At 36.0% G+C, this 14729-nt stretch overlaps 1 protein-coding gene across 1 annotated transcript; it reads left to right on the forward strand.

Moving 5' to 3' along the window:
* The first annotated feature begins 993 nt into the window (after positions 1 to 993).
* On the forward strand, positions 994 to 11174 carry LOC120073244 (Guanylate-binding family protein). The gene is made up of 14 exons (XM_039025970.2): positions 994 to 1665; positions 2755 to 2916; positions 3105 to 3170; positions 3381 to 3524; positions 3868 to 3981; positions 5307 to 5408; positions 5497 to 5682; positions 5941 to 6030; positions 6152 to 6286; positions 8114 to 8236; positions 8645 to 8730; positions 8815 to 9427; positions 9531 to 9608; positions 9826 to 11174. Exons 1-14 carry the CDS (start codon positions 1399 to 1401, stop codon positions 10864 to 10866), a joined length of 3207 nt encoding a protein of 1068 aa, XP_038881898.1. The 5' UTR covers positions 994 to 1398; the 3' UTR covers positions 10867 to 11174.
* Positions 11175 to 14729: the final 3555 nt, after the last annotated feature.

Consider the following 14729-nt stretch of genomic DNA (forward strand, 5'->3'; position numbering starts at 1 on the left):
GAAAACTGAACTGAAGCACGGTTGCTTAAAGTTGGACGCCGGAAGAAGACGACAAGCAAGGATGAGCCGAAGAGGAACGGAAGAAGGAAGAAGAAGAAGAAGCTTGCGGACCTGTGGACGAAGAGGAACGAAAGAAGGAAGAAGAAGAAGAAGCTTGTGGCACGGCGTGCGACTGCAATCTACGAACTTCGAACAAAAAAGAAACCCTAAGCAAACTTCGGACAATATACATGATCTAATATTTAATAATTAAATAATAAATTTATTATTTTTTTAAAATTGGGTCGAGTTGGGTCTCGGGTGCCCGATCAAACCCTAAGATCGGCGGTAACCTTTCAAACCGACCCCCGCCCGATTTGATTGAATTTTCGACCGGTCGACCTTATTTTGGCCGGTTTAGGTCGGTCGTGTCGATTTATCGGTCTATCATACTCGCCCTTAGAAGATATACCTGAAATGCTATGAATATGAATCAAAGGAATGAAGAACATAAAGACAAAACACAAATACACAGTATTTTTATATCCCAGATTAGATATAAACTTCTTTTGATACAAATTTTGAACTATACAATATTCAAGAATTTTATGTTAGGTGATATATTTGTTAGATTTGTTTTTAAGGGATTCTCAACTCCCCGGCATCCTCAAGGGATTTGGTATTTTAGTTAGGTATTTTGTTAGAGGTATTTTTGATATTTGATAAATTCTATTAAAAATTATAAAAAAAAATCGTTTTGGCATTTAAAAAAAAAAGTTTGATGACCATTTTTTAAAAAGTGAATATGAAATGGTCCAACTTTCTCTTTTGTATTTTGGATGAAGGCCTACCTAGGCCCTCAGCTGAACTTGATGCTTCTGAGTTCTGAAACGTTTCATTGGGCCTATTTTTCCTGGGCCGATGACATAAATGGGCCTCGCTTTTCATCACGTGGTGGGCTTTAAATGAGGAAAATATTTCAAATCCGAAAATTCAGTTCGAAAAAAGGGAAATAAAGAGCAAAGTTGCAAATAAAAAAAAGACGATGTGAGAAGCATTTATGGCCAGCTGCCAGCCTAGCCTTATAACCACGCTGTCTCCCCGGCTAGAAGGACGGTTAAAAGGAAATGACTGGAAAGCCCCTGCCATTCCCCCAAAGTTTCTGGGCTGGGTGGTAATTTCCTTCTGCAACAAGAAAGTCTCGGAAAAACCTCAGGGGCTGCTTTTCCCTCCCCGATTTCAAACGCTTCCGATTCTACTCTCACTCACTGACACAAAACAAAGCGCACAAACAAGGCTAATTCTCATTCCTTTGTAGAGAAAAGTGGGCATTTTTTGTTCTTTGAAGATTGTGTAGTAGGGTTAAGGGCGCGAAATTTGATCTCAAGAGGCGGAAAGGAAGAAGGGTTGTAGAAGAAGATGATCAACTATTTCAGAGGGAAGGGAAATTCCGTTGATGTTTCCTCTCCGCAGTCTGCTTCCCCCTCTCTTGCGCCTTCGTCGTCTTCCTTGTCGTCGACGGGGACTGGTCCCGCAAGGCCAATTCGTCTTGTTTACTGCGATGAGAAAGGAAAGTTTCGGATGGATCCTGAAGCTGTCGCTACCCTACAACTTGTAAAAGAGCCTATTGGTGTCGTCTCCGTTTGTGGCCGTGCTCGTCAGGGCAAGAGCTTCATTTTAAATCAAGTTAGTCTCTTCTGCTCTTTATTTTCTGTAGGATATGCTCTCAAAATTAGCTTTTGTCATCTGGTGGGTTCATTCAAAATCTAGGGTTTTGGAGTTTTAGTTAGGTCAAAATTTTGGGAGGAGTTGCACTTGTTTAGTTTGTTGCTATGGTTGCCTTCCGTAAATAGATAGCTCTGAAGAGAGAAGAGACGTTTCTGAGCTGGAATTCAAGTATATCACCGTGTAGGTGGGTGGAAGTGGTACATAGGTACATCGAAGGGGTGTAGATCATGGAAGGAGTTTATTTTTCTTTCTGAACTGCCGTAGTCGAGTGAGTGATGTGGGCCTTTGTCTTGTGCATTTGTTCATGAGTATGCTAGATAAACGAAGACTCTAATTCTAAGCTGCTAAGCTGCGATATTGTGAGTGTGCCATTTGTTTAACGGGCTTGGACAATCTAGGATTGTTAAACTCGTGTGTAGACTGAAAGGAAATGAGTTTTGAAGCTTGAGTTTATGCCCCCAACCCCCCCCCCCCCCCCCCCCCCCCACTCTCTCTCTCTCTCTTGTAGTTTGTTATTTGTAATCATAAGTATGTAGTATGTAGCAAGAACTTATATAGTTTGGTGTATTGGCAAAGTCATAGCATAGAATCAGCAAAACTAGTATCAAACTGTGGGCTTTGCAATTCATCAAGTTATTCAAACTCAGTTTTGGAATTAAATGCCCCTTAAAATTCCTATCTCTTGTTTGGGATAATTTTTGTGGGTTTCTGTAGACACATAAATTTGATTTTTTCTGGTTATTCTATTCACTGGAGTTGGTTTTGTTTCTCACAACTCACGGGCTTGTGCTCTAAATATAACCTTTTTTGGATAAGAAACTATTACTTAGTTTGCATGAAGAGGAATATATCCGTAAGGATTCAAGTGCCTGTGTGTGTGTGTGTGTGTTTTCTTTTTATGGCTGGGTTTGATTTTATGCAAAACAAATAACTTGCATACAACTTTGATTGTTACCTAGAGCATTCATGATATTTTGTGGAGCACTTTGCTTCTCTATGTTTGTAATGTGATTTTGTGGACTTACAATCAACTCTTTTCTTTTGAAGCTTCTTGGGAGGAGTAGTGGGTTTCAAGTAGCATCTACCCATCGGCCTTGTACTAAAGGGCTATGGCTCTGGAGTACACCCTTGAAAAGAACTGCCCTTGATGGAACTGAGTACAATCTCTTACTATTAGATAGTGAAGGAATTGATGCTTATGATCAAACGGTATGACTTCAGTCCACTATTGACCTTTTTTCTGTATTGAGCTTTAAATTGCTTCGTATCAATTAATAGTAATAACATACTTCCTTCACCATATGTTTGCCTCATTTGAAGGTGTAATATTACAAATTTATTTTGTTATTTAATTTGTTCCATCTTTTTTTCTTATTTCTTCCTCAATTTTTTTACAGGGAACATACAGCACCCAGATTTTTTCTCTAGCTGTTCTCTTATCTAGCATGTTTGTCTATAATCAGGTTGGGGCAACTAATATTGATCTTTATCTTTTCGAAACCTGCTTTTTTCTGAATATATTGAATTGCACATTTCCTCTATTTTATCTCTCTTCAATTGGAACATGATACTTATGTAATTTTATTAATGCTTCTCTCTTTGTCGCTGTATAATTTTTCATTTTGACAATTTCATTTTTCTTTATGGAACTCATTCTTTTTGTATCTGTTCAGATGGGTGGAATAGATGAAGCTGCACTTGACCGTTTATCTCTTGTCACTCAAATGACTAAACATATTCGTGTTAGGGCTGCTGGGGGCAGAACTACATCTGCTGAACTTGGTCAATTCTCTCCAATCTTTGTTTGGCTTCTAAGGGTACAATGCACTTCTCTACCATTAATATTCATAAATGTGTTTCAAAATGCGGTCAGACATTTGGTCATGTTGTAATTTATCTCTGCACTGTGCATATTTTTTTTTCCTGATGGCACGAGTTCTAACTGTATGACCCTTGTCTTCCTTATTACGTTGGACCCTCGGTTTGGTGCTTATTTTATAATTCTTTCATCTTGCCTAATGAAAGCTCGGTTTTTAATTTTAAACAAGAGAGAATTACTTTACCCTTACCTCCTTATTGTGTTTGAGTCTCTACTTGGTCTAATTTTGTTTATTTATGGTTATAATATGTGTCCGTCTCTAAAATGAGAATTACTTGCAGGACTTCTATTTGGATCTAGTTGAGGATAATAGGAGAATAACACCTCGGGACTATCTAGAGCTTGCTTTGAGGCCGGTTCAAGGTAGTGGAAGAGACATAGCTGCTAAGAATGAGGTATTAGATGGACATCTATCACTTTGGTGGTTTGACGAATTTGTTTTCTCCATGATTTCAGCTCACACACAATCTAGGTCTAGAAAAGAGAGAAAAAGGTACTCGTTGCACAAATTCTCTTGGAAGTTGCTTATTAAGGGGGTGTTTGGGGCAAGAAGTGGAGTTGTTTGCTCTAGAGAATTGTTTAGTCGTGGGGTCTATAGTGTAAGGAGTTAATAAGTCGAGTGACCCACATTGGTTTTAAAGAACTCCTTGGCCCAAACAAAGAGTAGCTCCACTCCTTCCACCCAACTCCTCCCCCAAACACTTCCTAAGTTCATAATTGTTTTTAACTCGGAAATTCCTTTCTGGAAATTCAAAACTCTTTCTATTCCTTTAATTTAAAATATTATAGTTTTTATGCTTATAACTGCTGATGGGATAGGAGAAATTTATGTTAAACAGAGGATACTTTTCTTCAGTTCTAGATGGACATCATCTGTACTAGGATTTAGGCAACACACTTCTTTCTTGCCTCCTAGATGTTTTACTTGAGAGTTTAGTAGTTATTCTTCTTTAATTATCGTGTAGATTTCAGAGCTTTTTTTCTGTACTGTTCTCTTTATTGATATGGGTTGTGAAGACGGTCTTTCCTTTCCTTGTTAATTTATTTTTATTGGGCTCAAGATGGTGTAAATGGTCATTTGGGCTTGCAATTGAGTTTTCTTTTGAGGAGGGAAGTGACTATAGATATGATGGAAGGATGAACATAGGGGTATGTTTTTTGGGTACCTTGTATTGGAAGAGTTAGGGAGTTGCTACATCTCTTTTGGTTGTGTTCTTGATGATATTAGTTAATAATATCTTCACCTAAGGCTTCTTATACTCTTTCTCAATATTTCAGTTTTATTCTCCTGGTGATATTTGTATTACTTGGGGTGCTTTTATTCACCTTTCTTCGGTTTATTTGTTTTTATTTTTACATTTTTCCTTCTGTTTTTCCCACTCCTTTCAGAGTTTATTTCTTGAGCTTATGATCATTTTCACTAATCAATGAATTTTTTGTTTGTCTCTTGTCTGAAAAATAATATCATTCAAGGACCTCGGGAAAAGGAGAGAATTCCCAATTGTTGAATTTGCAAGATTGGTTTTTCTTCCAATGCCTTCTGATATTTACACTGGATATTCACTCTCTGTTTGCTCGTGCACATAGAATTTTGAATCTGCTTTTTATGACTTTGTGCATATTGGACTAGGGTCATTTGTACTTGTATTTTGTTGTTGAAAAATGAATATGGTTGTTTGCATCGATGATCTGATCTATTATTTCATTCATTTACTGACAGATTCGTGATTCCATTAGAGCTCTGTTTCCTGATAGAGATTGCTTTACTCTTGTGCGTCCTCTACATAATGAAAATGATCTCCAAAGACTTGATCAAATATCTGTAAGTAACTTAAGCTTATGGATTTTCTTTACAATTTATTTTTTTTGAAGCCAAATTTAATCGAACTTAATATATTGTGGTTCTGCAGTTGGATAAACTAAGGCCTGAATTTAGGTCTGGACTTGATGCATTTACAAAATTTGTTTTTGAGAGGACAAGGCCTAAGCAAGTTGGAGCAACTGTTATGACAGGTCCAGTTTTGGTAGGTATTACAGAGTCTTACCTTGATGCTCTAAACCATGGTGCAGTGCCTACGATAACCTCCTCTTGGCAGGTTAGTATGTCTTATTGAACATTTTTTTTCCAGGAAACACGTTATCATTTCTGAATTTTATTGTTTAGATATCTGTGTTGTCTGCCTACACATTTCTCTCCTTTCAAATATATTTATTAAATGTGTTATGTGGAGTGCAATCATGTAGGAAATTGTTGCTTCTTTTAGTGAATTAGGGTTTAACAATGAACTAAAAGATAATTTTCATCCATATCATTTTTTTGAAAAATAATTTTCATCCATATCATTAATTTGCAGAGTGTTGAAGAAGCGGAGTGTAGAAGGGCGTATGATCATGCTGCTGAAGTGTATATGTCTACTTTTGATCGATCAAAGCCACCAGAAGAAGTGAGTGCAAATTCTACCTTACATCTTTGGTAGAGATGTTTTTGTTTTTTTGTTTTTGTTTTTGTTTTTGTTTTTGTTTTTGTTTTTTTTTTCTTTTTCTTATTACGTTGTTTTTCTGTAGGCAGCATTGAGGGAAGCACATGAAACTGCCATTCAAAATTCACTTGCTGCATTTAATTCGAGTGCTGTAGGTGCTGGTCCAGTGAGGAAAAAACACGAGGCATTACTTGAGAAATTTTATAGAAAAGCATTTGAGGTAAGGAATATGATGAATCTGTTAATTCTATGTTTTTATCTAAATGTGTATGGTCAATTGGAAATGGAAAATTATCAAATGGTGCCTCAAACATTTTGTATAAGGTGGTCCAAGCGGGAATGAAAATTCAGATGCTTGAGATGGTAATCTTACAAAATAATATGGCTTTTTGTTAAAGGAAAGGCTATTTGGTAAGTTGACTTTTGGCTATTATATGGAAAATTTTGACTTTTGGCTATTTTATGGAAAATTTTGTTGGATAGAATCTGGAGAATTTTATAAGGTGTGTGGGAGTTTTTGGAGAAACTGCAGACTGGCTCGTTTCAGTGCCTGCCTTGAGTTCTTATGGCCAAACTTTTTTTCTAACAACTCTATTTCCTTTTTTTTAGAATGGGAACCCGATGAGGAGAGTTATAGGATAATGAGTATATTTAATTTAATATGTGTTTAGTTGATTATTTAGTTTAATTAGTGTTCAATTAGTTATTTTCATATTTCCTTGTAAGGCTATAAATAGCCTATTTAGGGTTGTAATGAGAAGGTTTTGATTATCTTTTCAATATAAAACTTGTGTTCTTAGAGAGCTTTTTTCATCTTTTAAGGGATGGACGTCCCTTGCTTAGCATGGATTTGACTTAAATACCTTTCCTGCAACATCAGAACCTCTTGTTGTAAATTTTATAGTATGATTTTGGTTGCTCCTTTTTGCATCCTACCTTTTAATAGTTTCATTTGTCTTGATGAACGTTTGGGTTCATGTTAAAAATGGGGGAAAAGAAATTAACTTTTATCCTTGTATTTAGTTAAACCTTCAGGTTATTAATTCTTTCAAAATAAACCTTGAACTTAAGGTGATGAAATTAATACTCCATTAGATGGCTTACCATCTTGTTATTTATGTGGCTGAATGTATGTATAGTTGTGGCTTGATAAGACTTTATTTTTGGGTATTGTTCCTTATTGCTTTGGATGTTTCTTTAGCTGGTATTGCTTTTGATGTTTGATTTGGGCCTCCACCCGTTTCAAATTTGTGGCTAGGCTCTAAGTATATTTTTATGGATTAATTATAGTTTTTTTGGGGGCTTGATATTATGTGTATCGGTGGTTGAATTTTCTATGTAGTATTAGTTATTTCACAAGAAATTTCTATTTTTTGTTTTAGGTGGGTATTAATTTCTTAAGACCCCATTTGCTAACCATTTCGTTTTTGGTATTTGAAAATTAAGTTTATTTCCTCCCCATTTCTTACCATGATTTGCATCTTTCTTAAGTACAATGGTTGAGTTCTTAACCAAATTCCAAAAATCAAAACAAGTTCTAAAAGCTACTTTTTTTTTGTTTTCAAAAGTTAGCTTGGTTTTTCTAAACAATGGGTAAAAAGTAGATAATAAAGGTAGAAATTTGGAGGTGGAAGTAGTGTCTGTAGGCTTAATTTTCAAAATCCAAAAATAAAAAACGAAATGGTTAACAAACGGGGTTTTAACTTTTCGAATTTTAGGATTTAATTTGACAAGGTTAATATTGACGAGTAAAGAGTGTATAAACTGTCCCCCATAAATTAGTAATGACTATGTTTTATAATTCAATAAACTTAATGTTTCATACATATGTCATGGGACATTCCATCTTCTCTCTGGACGTTGATGTTCACTGTTATCAACGTACAAGATGAAGCAATTTTACTTGAGCATCGTTGCTTATAATCTTATGTGGCAATGTCAAATAATTTCAATCAATTTTTAATTTTCCAATTTTTTTGGAAGTTGTCTTTAGAAAGAATATTTTCTACTCGTTTTATTTACTTGAGTTAGTTATTGTATAATGCAGGATTACAAAAGAAATGCATACACAGAAGCAGACTTGCAATGCACGAATGCTATACAAAGCATGGAAAAAAGGTTAAGAGCAGCTTGCCATGCTTCTGATGCAAATATCAATAATGTTATGAAGGTAATTTAGATTTTATTTGTCTTTGTTTTGGCTTCCTGACTACTTTTGTGGTTAGTTTCTGACGGGCATGGTTTGGTGGTCTATTTAAGAACAATGTAAAGTAGTAATGATCAGCTATGTTGATGATTCTGGTAGTCTGGAAGCCACTCTAGGTGTTGAATTAATATGATTGTTAGTGAATATAAACTGTGATTTTATTTGTGTTTTACAAACAATGTAAAGTAGTAATGATCAGCTTATTCTTAATAGCTGTTGTTAAGTTGGTTTCTGTGACTGAATAAGCTGAACATACTTCCATCTGCATTTATTGAACTTTCAACTTTCTTTGTTAAAGTTTGTTCCCTCATGTATTTATTGATTCACAATTGAGTTCCCCATTTGCTTTTGGTTGTTAACATGCCTGTGCAGGTTCTTGGTGCTCTTCTGTCTGAATACGAAGCATCATCCCACGGTCCTGGAAAGTGGCAGAAGCTGGTGACATTCTTACACCAGAGGTTAATATCAATGTTTGTCCCATGTATTTTTTGTGGATTATTTTTTAATCAATGTGACCTAACAAGCACCCTGGAATTTTGCAGTTTGGATGGTCCAGTACATGACCTTATAAAAAGACTTATAGATCAAGTTGGATCAGAGAAGAATTCCCTCGCTTTGAAGTGTCGCTCAATTGAAGACCAGCTGAATTTGCTTAAGAAGCAGCTGGAAGCCAGCGAGACGTACAAGTCTGAATATCTGAAGCGATATGAGGATGCCATCAATGATAAGAAAAAGCTTGCTGATGACTACATGAACCGCATAACTAATCTACAGGGTAATTGCAGTTCTCTTGATGAGAGATGCTCTAGCCTGAAGAAAACATTGGACCAAGCCAAGCAAGAATCATTAGATTGGAAAAGAAAATATGAAACCGTCTTGTCAAAGTTGAAAGCTGAGGAAGATCAAGCTAATTCAGAAATTGCCGTTCTGAAGTCCAGGAGCAGTGCTGCTGAAGCAAGGCTGGCGGCTGCTCGGGAACAATCTCAGTCTGCACAAGAAGAGGCAGAAGAGTGGAAGAGGAAATTTGACATTGCTTTAAGAGATACTAAAGCTGCTCTTGAAAAAGCTGCTGTTGCAGAAGAACGAACAAATAAGCAAACAAGGCGTAGGGAAGATGCTTTGAGGAAAGAATTTTCCAGTACTTTGGCTGAAAAGGTAAAACTTCATCACCCACACACATACACACACCATTTGGAAGCATATTCTACTTCTACACTCTAATATACTTGGCGTTATCTGTCTTTCCCGCATGATGCAGGAAGATGAATTGAAGGACAAGGCAACAAAAATTAAGCAAGCCGAGCAGCATTTGACAACTTTAAGGCTTGAGCTGAAGGTAGACTTCTTGGATCTCTAAAGATGTTGGGACATTTAAATAAATAAAACCATCATGGTATATTACTGACATTTTTAGTTCCATCTGGCATTATGTTTCAAGGCATTTTCCATCATTCTTAACTTTTACCTGCTGTCATACCACAACATGTGGATATCACTTTGCATCTCAATGATGGAAAAAAATATCATTCTATAAATAAATATTTCTTCTGCAGGCTGCCGAGTCAAAAATTGGGAGTTATGATGTGGAAGTATCTTCTTTGAGGCATGAAATAAAAGAGCTGAAGGAGAGGTTGGAAACCGTGAATGCAAGGGCTCAATCATTTGAGAAAGAAGCAAGGATCTTGCAACAAGAAAAGATCCATTTGGATCAGAAGTACCTATCTGAATTCCAAAGGTTTGATGAAGTTCAGGAAAGGTGTAGACTTGCTGAACATGACGCTAAGAAGGCTACTGAAATTGCTGATAAAGCAAGAAATGAAGCTAGTGCTGCTCAAGAAGGAAAGAATGAGATGCAGAGGTTGGCAATGGAGCGGTTGGCGCAAATAGAGAGGGCTGAAATGCAAATTGAAAATCTGGAAAGGCAGAAGAAAGATTTGGTGGAAGATTTGCAACAAATTCGGGAGTCAGAGGTGGAAGCTTTGTTAAGAGTTGCGTCATTGGAAGCAAGAGTTGAAGAAAGGGAAAAAGAAATAGAGTCTCTATTGAAGTCGAACAATGAGCAGCGTACTAGCACTGTTCAAGTTCTTCAGGGTCTTCTGGATTCAGAACGTTCTGCACATGCAGAGGCCAACAATAGGGCTGAGGCTCTCTCTTTTCAGTTGCAATCTGCTCATGCAAAAATTGATCTACTCCAACAAGAATTGACTAAAGTCCGTTTGAACGAGACAGCTTTGGATAGTAAGCTGAAGACTGCTTCTCATGGGAAACGTACAAGGGCAGATGATGGTGAGATGGGCATGGATTCCGTTCAAGACATGGACACAAGTGAGAGAATTTTAAGAGTGAACAAAAGATCTAGAAGCACAAATAGTCCCATGAAGTACATTCAGCCAGAGGATGGTGGATCAATTTTCAAGGGCGATGAGGATAATCATAGCCAACAAACCAATCAGGAGGATTATACCAAGTTCACTGTTCAGAAGCTTAAGCAAGAACTCACAAAACATAACTTCGGTGCCGAACTGCTTCAGTTGAAGAATCCCAACAAAAAAGACATTCTTTCGCTCTATGAGAAATGTGTACTCAAACTATGATAACTAGATTTGTTTTTAGGATTTGTATAGGTTGATGAATGTAATCTACATGGAGATGAAATTGTCGATCCATCTATAGGGCTAGAAACGTTTTCAAGTCAGTTTATGGATTTTGGCGCCGAGTTTTTTCACTATCTGATTTCTAGAATGTGTTGTTGTGTATTCTGTGTTTGACCTTTTGTGAGTCTCAGTCAGTGTTTCAAGAAAAAGAAATTGTGGGTCATATTTATAAGTAGTATGCATTTGTTACTAGGAAACAAAAGACGTATCTGACTTGACGGCCAAGGATGGCTTCAGCTTTGGGTTCACTTGATTTGTTCAGTGCCTCTCTTCTACACTTTTCTCTTGTGGCAACTTTTCTTTGAAAGAATTCTAGCTTTGAAATTCTTAAATCCTTGTTTATTGGATAATGTTCATTTAACTTCAGCTTTGGCTCTACAAAAAAATTTCATCTTGTAGTGATCTACACATCCCTACAATATGTTTTCTAGGGCGATGTGGAGGATGGGCCAACAGTTTCCATGCCGTAGGCATGCAAATTTGGAAGTCTCGTTTCTTTTTTCTTAGTACTGCACTTTCTTTTTAGGTTTTCTACTTTATATTTGAGTAATACATTGTGAAAACCTTAAAAGTAGTTCAGATGTATTTAAGTTAAGGTGGCTGTGTATGGAATGCATAGTTGAATTAAGTTGGTAATAGTTGTCTATGTTTGAGGTTCTAAGTTGGGTTGTATTGTGTAATGAATATTTGATGTAGTTTTTTTAGGATAATTATTTTAAATGATAAAATTGTAGAAAACATTTTTAAATATAATTACAAACAATGATATTTTGTTATATTTGTAAGTAAGTTGGACTCATTTTATTATAATTGAACAACCCTTATACCCTAAAAAGATATGTATTTTTATGGGTCATTTTGTTATTATTTTGTTGTTACTGTTTTTCTCCCTTAAATTTTTGTTTCATTATTCAGCACACGCTCTCCCAAATTCTAAAACACTCAGTTAATTTTGTATATTATATTGAATAATTAGAATACAATACAAAAGCGAACAAATAGATACCAATATACCCAACAAAAGAAAAAAAAACTAAACAAGGAAAATTACTATAAAAAAAAAAAATTAATTAGGAATAAACCCTACTTAAGATGGTAGTGTAACAATCCTAATAACCCTACTTAAGGTGATAGAATAACAATCAACTTGAGTTTATGAAGCGACTGACTGAACCTCATGACAAAAATTGTAAAAAACTAAAATACAGAGAACTTCTCGATTGGAAACAGAGATCCTCATAAAGAGATCTAAAACAAAGCCCATCGACACCCTGGAAAATCAGAAAACATAATAGAGGTTAAATTGAAAAACAAGAACGCAGAATCAACTAAGCAGGTGAACCAAATCTGGATTTGCCTCCCTTGAATATCAACGAAGACAGAGACCGGATATAAGTGGCAACTGAAAAGTATAAAAACCTTAGGAATCAGGACTCCAATACCATACTAATTTTGTATAGTATTTACACACCCAACAAAAGAAAGAAACCAACAAAGAAAAATTCATAAAGGGAAATATTAATTAGGAATGAAACCCTAATTTACTATAACATTATATATATAATCAACGATCTATAATATATTTTAACAGTCGTGGAACATATGTGCAACACATGCACAAAAAAAAAATCTATTTACATGCTCACTCAGGCTTACCTGTTTTATTCCATGGCTTGGTCACATAGCTACCTTGAATTTCATCATCCTTTCCCTTTACCATACGGTGAGTGGTTCGCAGTCAGGCCCTCCCTTTTCTTTATTAATCCTCATGTTTGGAGTTTTTGTTTCAGTCGTATAATGCTTACTCTATTTATTCAAATACATTCTTTCAAACTCAAAATTTCTTAGATACTTTTATACCTTCATTTTGTTGATTTTTACAGCAAAAGTCATGCTAATAATACAGGTTCAATCCTATATTATCGTCTACATCTCTTCGAAATTTGAGTGGAAAGAGAATTGGATAACCTTGTTTATTACTGCACTGCTCACCATCTCAGTTTCAATATGCCTCCATAAAATTAGTAAGTAAATTACATATAATCAAAAATAAATTATGCTTCTAATTACATTTTTTTTTATTAATCTACTTTTTCCTTTACAGCCTTACAAGGAATAGGATATAGTTGTTTATTCTTTTCAATTTATATCTTTATATATATATATATATATATAGTTCCTATTTGAATAGTTGGGTGTTGTATCTGGCTTAACATCAGATCACACCGCATTTAATTTCTTTTAATCTACAAAATTTCTGTTATGGCACTATTTTAGAGATGGTCATTATTAAGTAAAAGTGGTTATAAGTTGACAATTTCTCTAAAATTCCCTAGCACATGTCCGAACAAGATAGGGCCTAGTGATACTTCTCAAAACTAGGCCCTAAAATATGTTATAACAAAGACAAAATTGTGAAATATCAAAACTCATCGTATTATACTATTGTTTCTTATATACATACACATATATATACTAGTTTTCTGTACGTGCATTGTGTCTTGGACATGCTCGTCCAGGGTCATGTTAGCCTATGGTCGCATGTCCGAACCATCCTCAACCATCCTATCTTTGAGTCTTGTAATTAGTTTAGTAAGTTGTTTTTGATTTTAAGTTGTCTTTCATGCGAGTGACCGCTTGCTACTTTTGATTTGTACGTTAGGCATTTTAGAAGTTGCTCAGAATGCACTATAGGGGAGACCCACTAGTCAACTCTCCAACCGATGTATTGATGTACTCTTTGCAATCAAAACTTTCTTGCAACTGTTAGTCTTCAATGCATTCTTTAATGATGTTTTCAATGCTTTTCCTCTCTCACGTTTTATAAAACTATTTTCTCTCAAAATGTGAGTGGAGGCTACGTCAAATACTGACGCTGTTCGCAACTTTCGATTTTTACACGATTGACTTGCTCACCAGATTAGAGGAAGTGTCGTACAATTTCCTGTCCTGTATATGAAAATCTACGATTGTGACAAGTGGTATCAGAGCTTAGTAGCTCTTTGGCTAGTGCAATCATGTCCTAAATGAAGCAATTGTCGAAGTCGCAGTCTAACCGACTTACTGAGATGGAAGAGCAATTTTTGTATCTGAGGGAATTGCCCGACGAAGTGAGATACGTCCAAACCCGCCTTGTTGGGTTAGAGGAAAAGGTCCAAGGAATTAAGGCACTGAATGCCCATGTAGATGGGCTGCCAATAAAAGAATTGACGTTGAGAGTTGATTCTTTGGAATATAAGACTACATGGCCTGGCAGTTTTGAGCGTGGGGATAGCTCCACAAGCTTTGTTGCACACATGGAGTAACGTGTTGAAGAGCTTGATAATTCCCAAAAGAACATGCTGAAGTTGTTCAATGACCTGACTGACGACTCTAGATTAACAACAGATGCCATCAAAGCTGAAATGGCAGAAACGAAGACACAAGTGAATTTGACAATGCGTGTGGTGGGGAACCAGACCTCGAACCCAACATGCATTGTATCGAGCAAGTTTAAGATCCTGGAGCCTAAAGCTTTCAATGGGAACTGTGATGCTAAAGAACTTGAGAATTTCATCTTTAACATGGGGCAATATTTCAATATTTCAAAGTGAGTGGAATCGTCGCCAAAGAATCAAAGGTGACATTGACCTCTATGCATCTTGCTAATGATGCAAAGCTGTGGTGGAGGTCCAAAGTAAATGATATTTAGAATGGTCTACGCACTGTTAAAAAATGGGAAGGTCTCAAGAAAGAACTAAGGGCCTAATTTTTCCCCGAGAATGTCGAGTTCATTGTTAGAAGGAAGTTACGAGAACTTAAAT

This window comes from Benincasa hispida, chromosome 3 (genome assembly GCF_027475165.1).
Source record: "Benincasa hispida cultivar pf3 chromosome 3, pf3_genome.v1.1, whole genome shotgun sequence".
Taxonomy (NCBI): domain Eukaryota; kingdom Viridiplantae; phylum Streptophyta; class Magnoliopsida; order Cucurbitales; family Cucurbitaceae; genus Benincasa; species Benincasa hispida.

Bases quoted from the DNA above. Each gene is read 5' to 3' on its own strand.
- LOC120073244 (XM_039025970.2), top strand. From the start codon at position 1,399: ATGATCAACTATTTCAGAGGGAAGGGAAATTCCGTTGATGTTTCCTCT. The intron at 1,666-2,754 runs GTTAGTCTCTTC...TTTCTTTTGAAG, and splicing joins AGAGCTTCATTTTAAATCAA to CTTCTTGGGAGGAGTAGTGG. The intron at 9,609-9,825 runs GTAGACTTCTTG...TTTCTTCTGCAG, and splicing joins CTTTAAGGCTTGAGCTGAAG to GCTGCCGAGTCAAAAATTGG.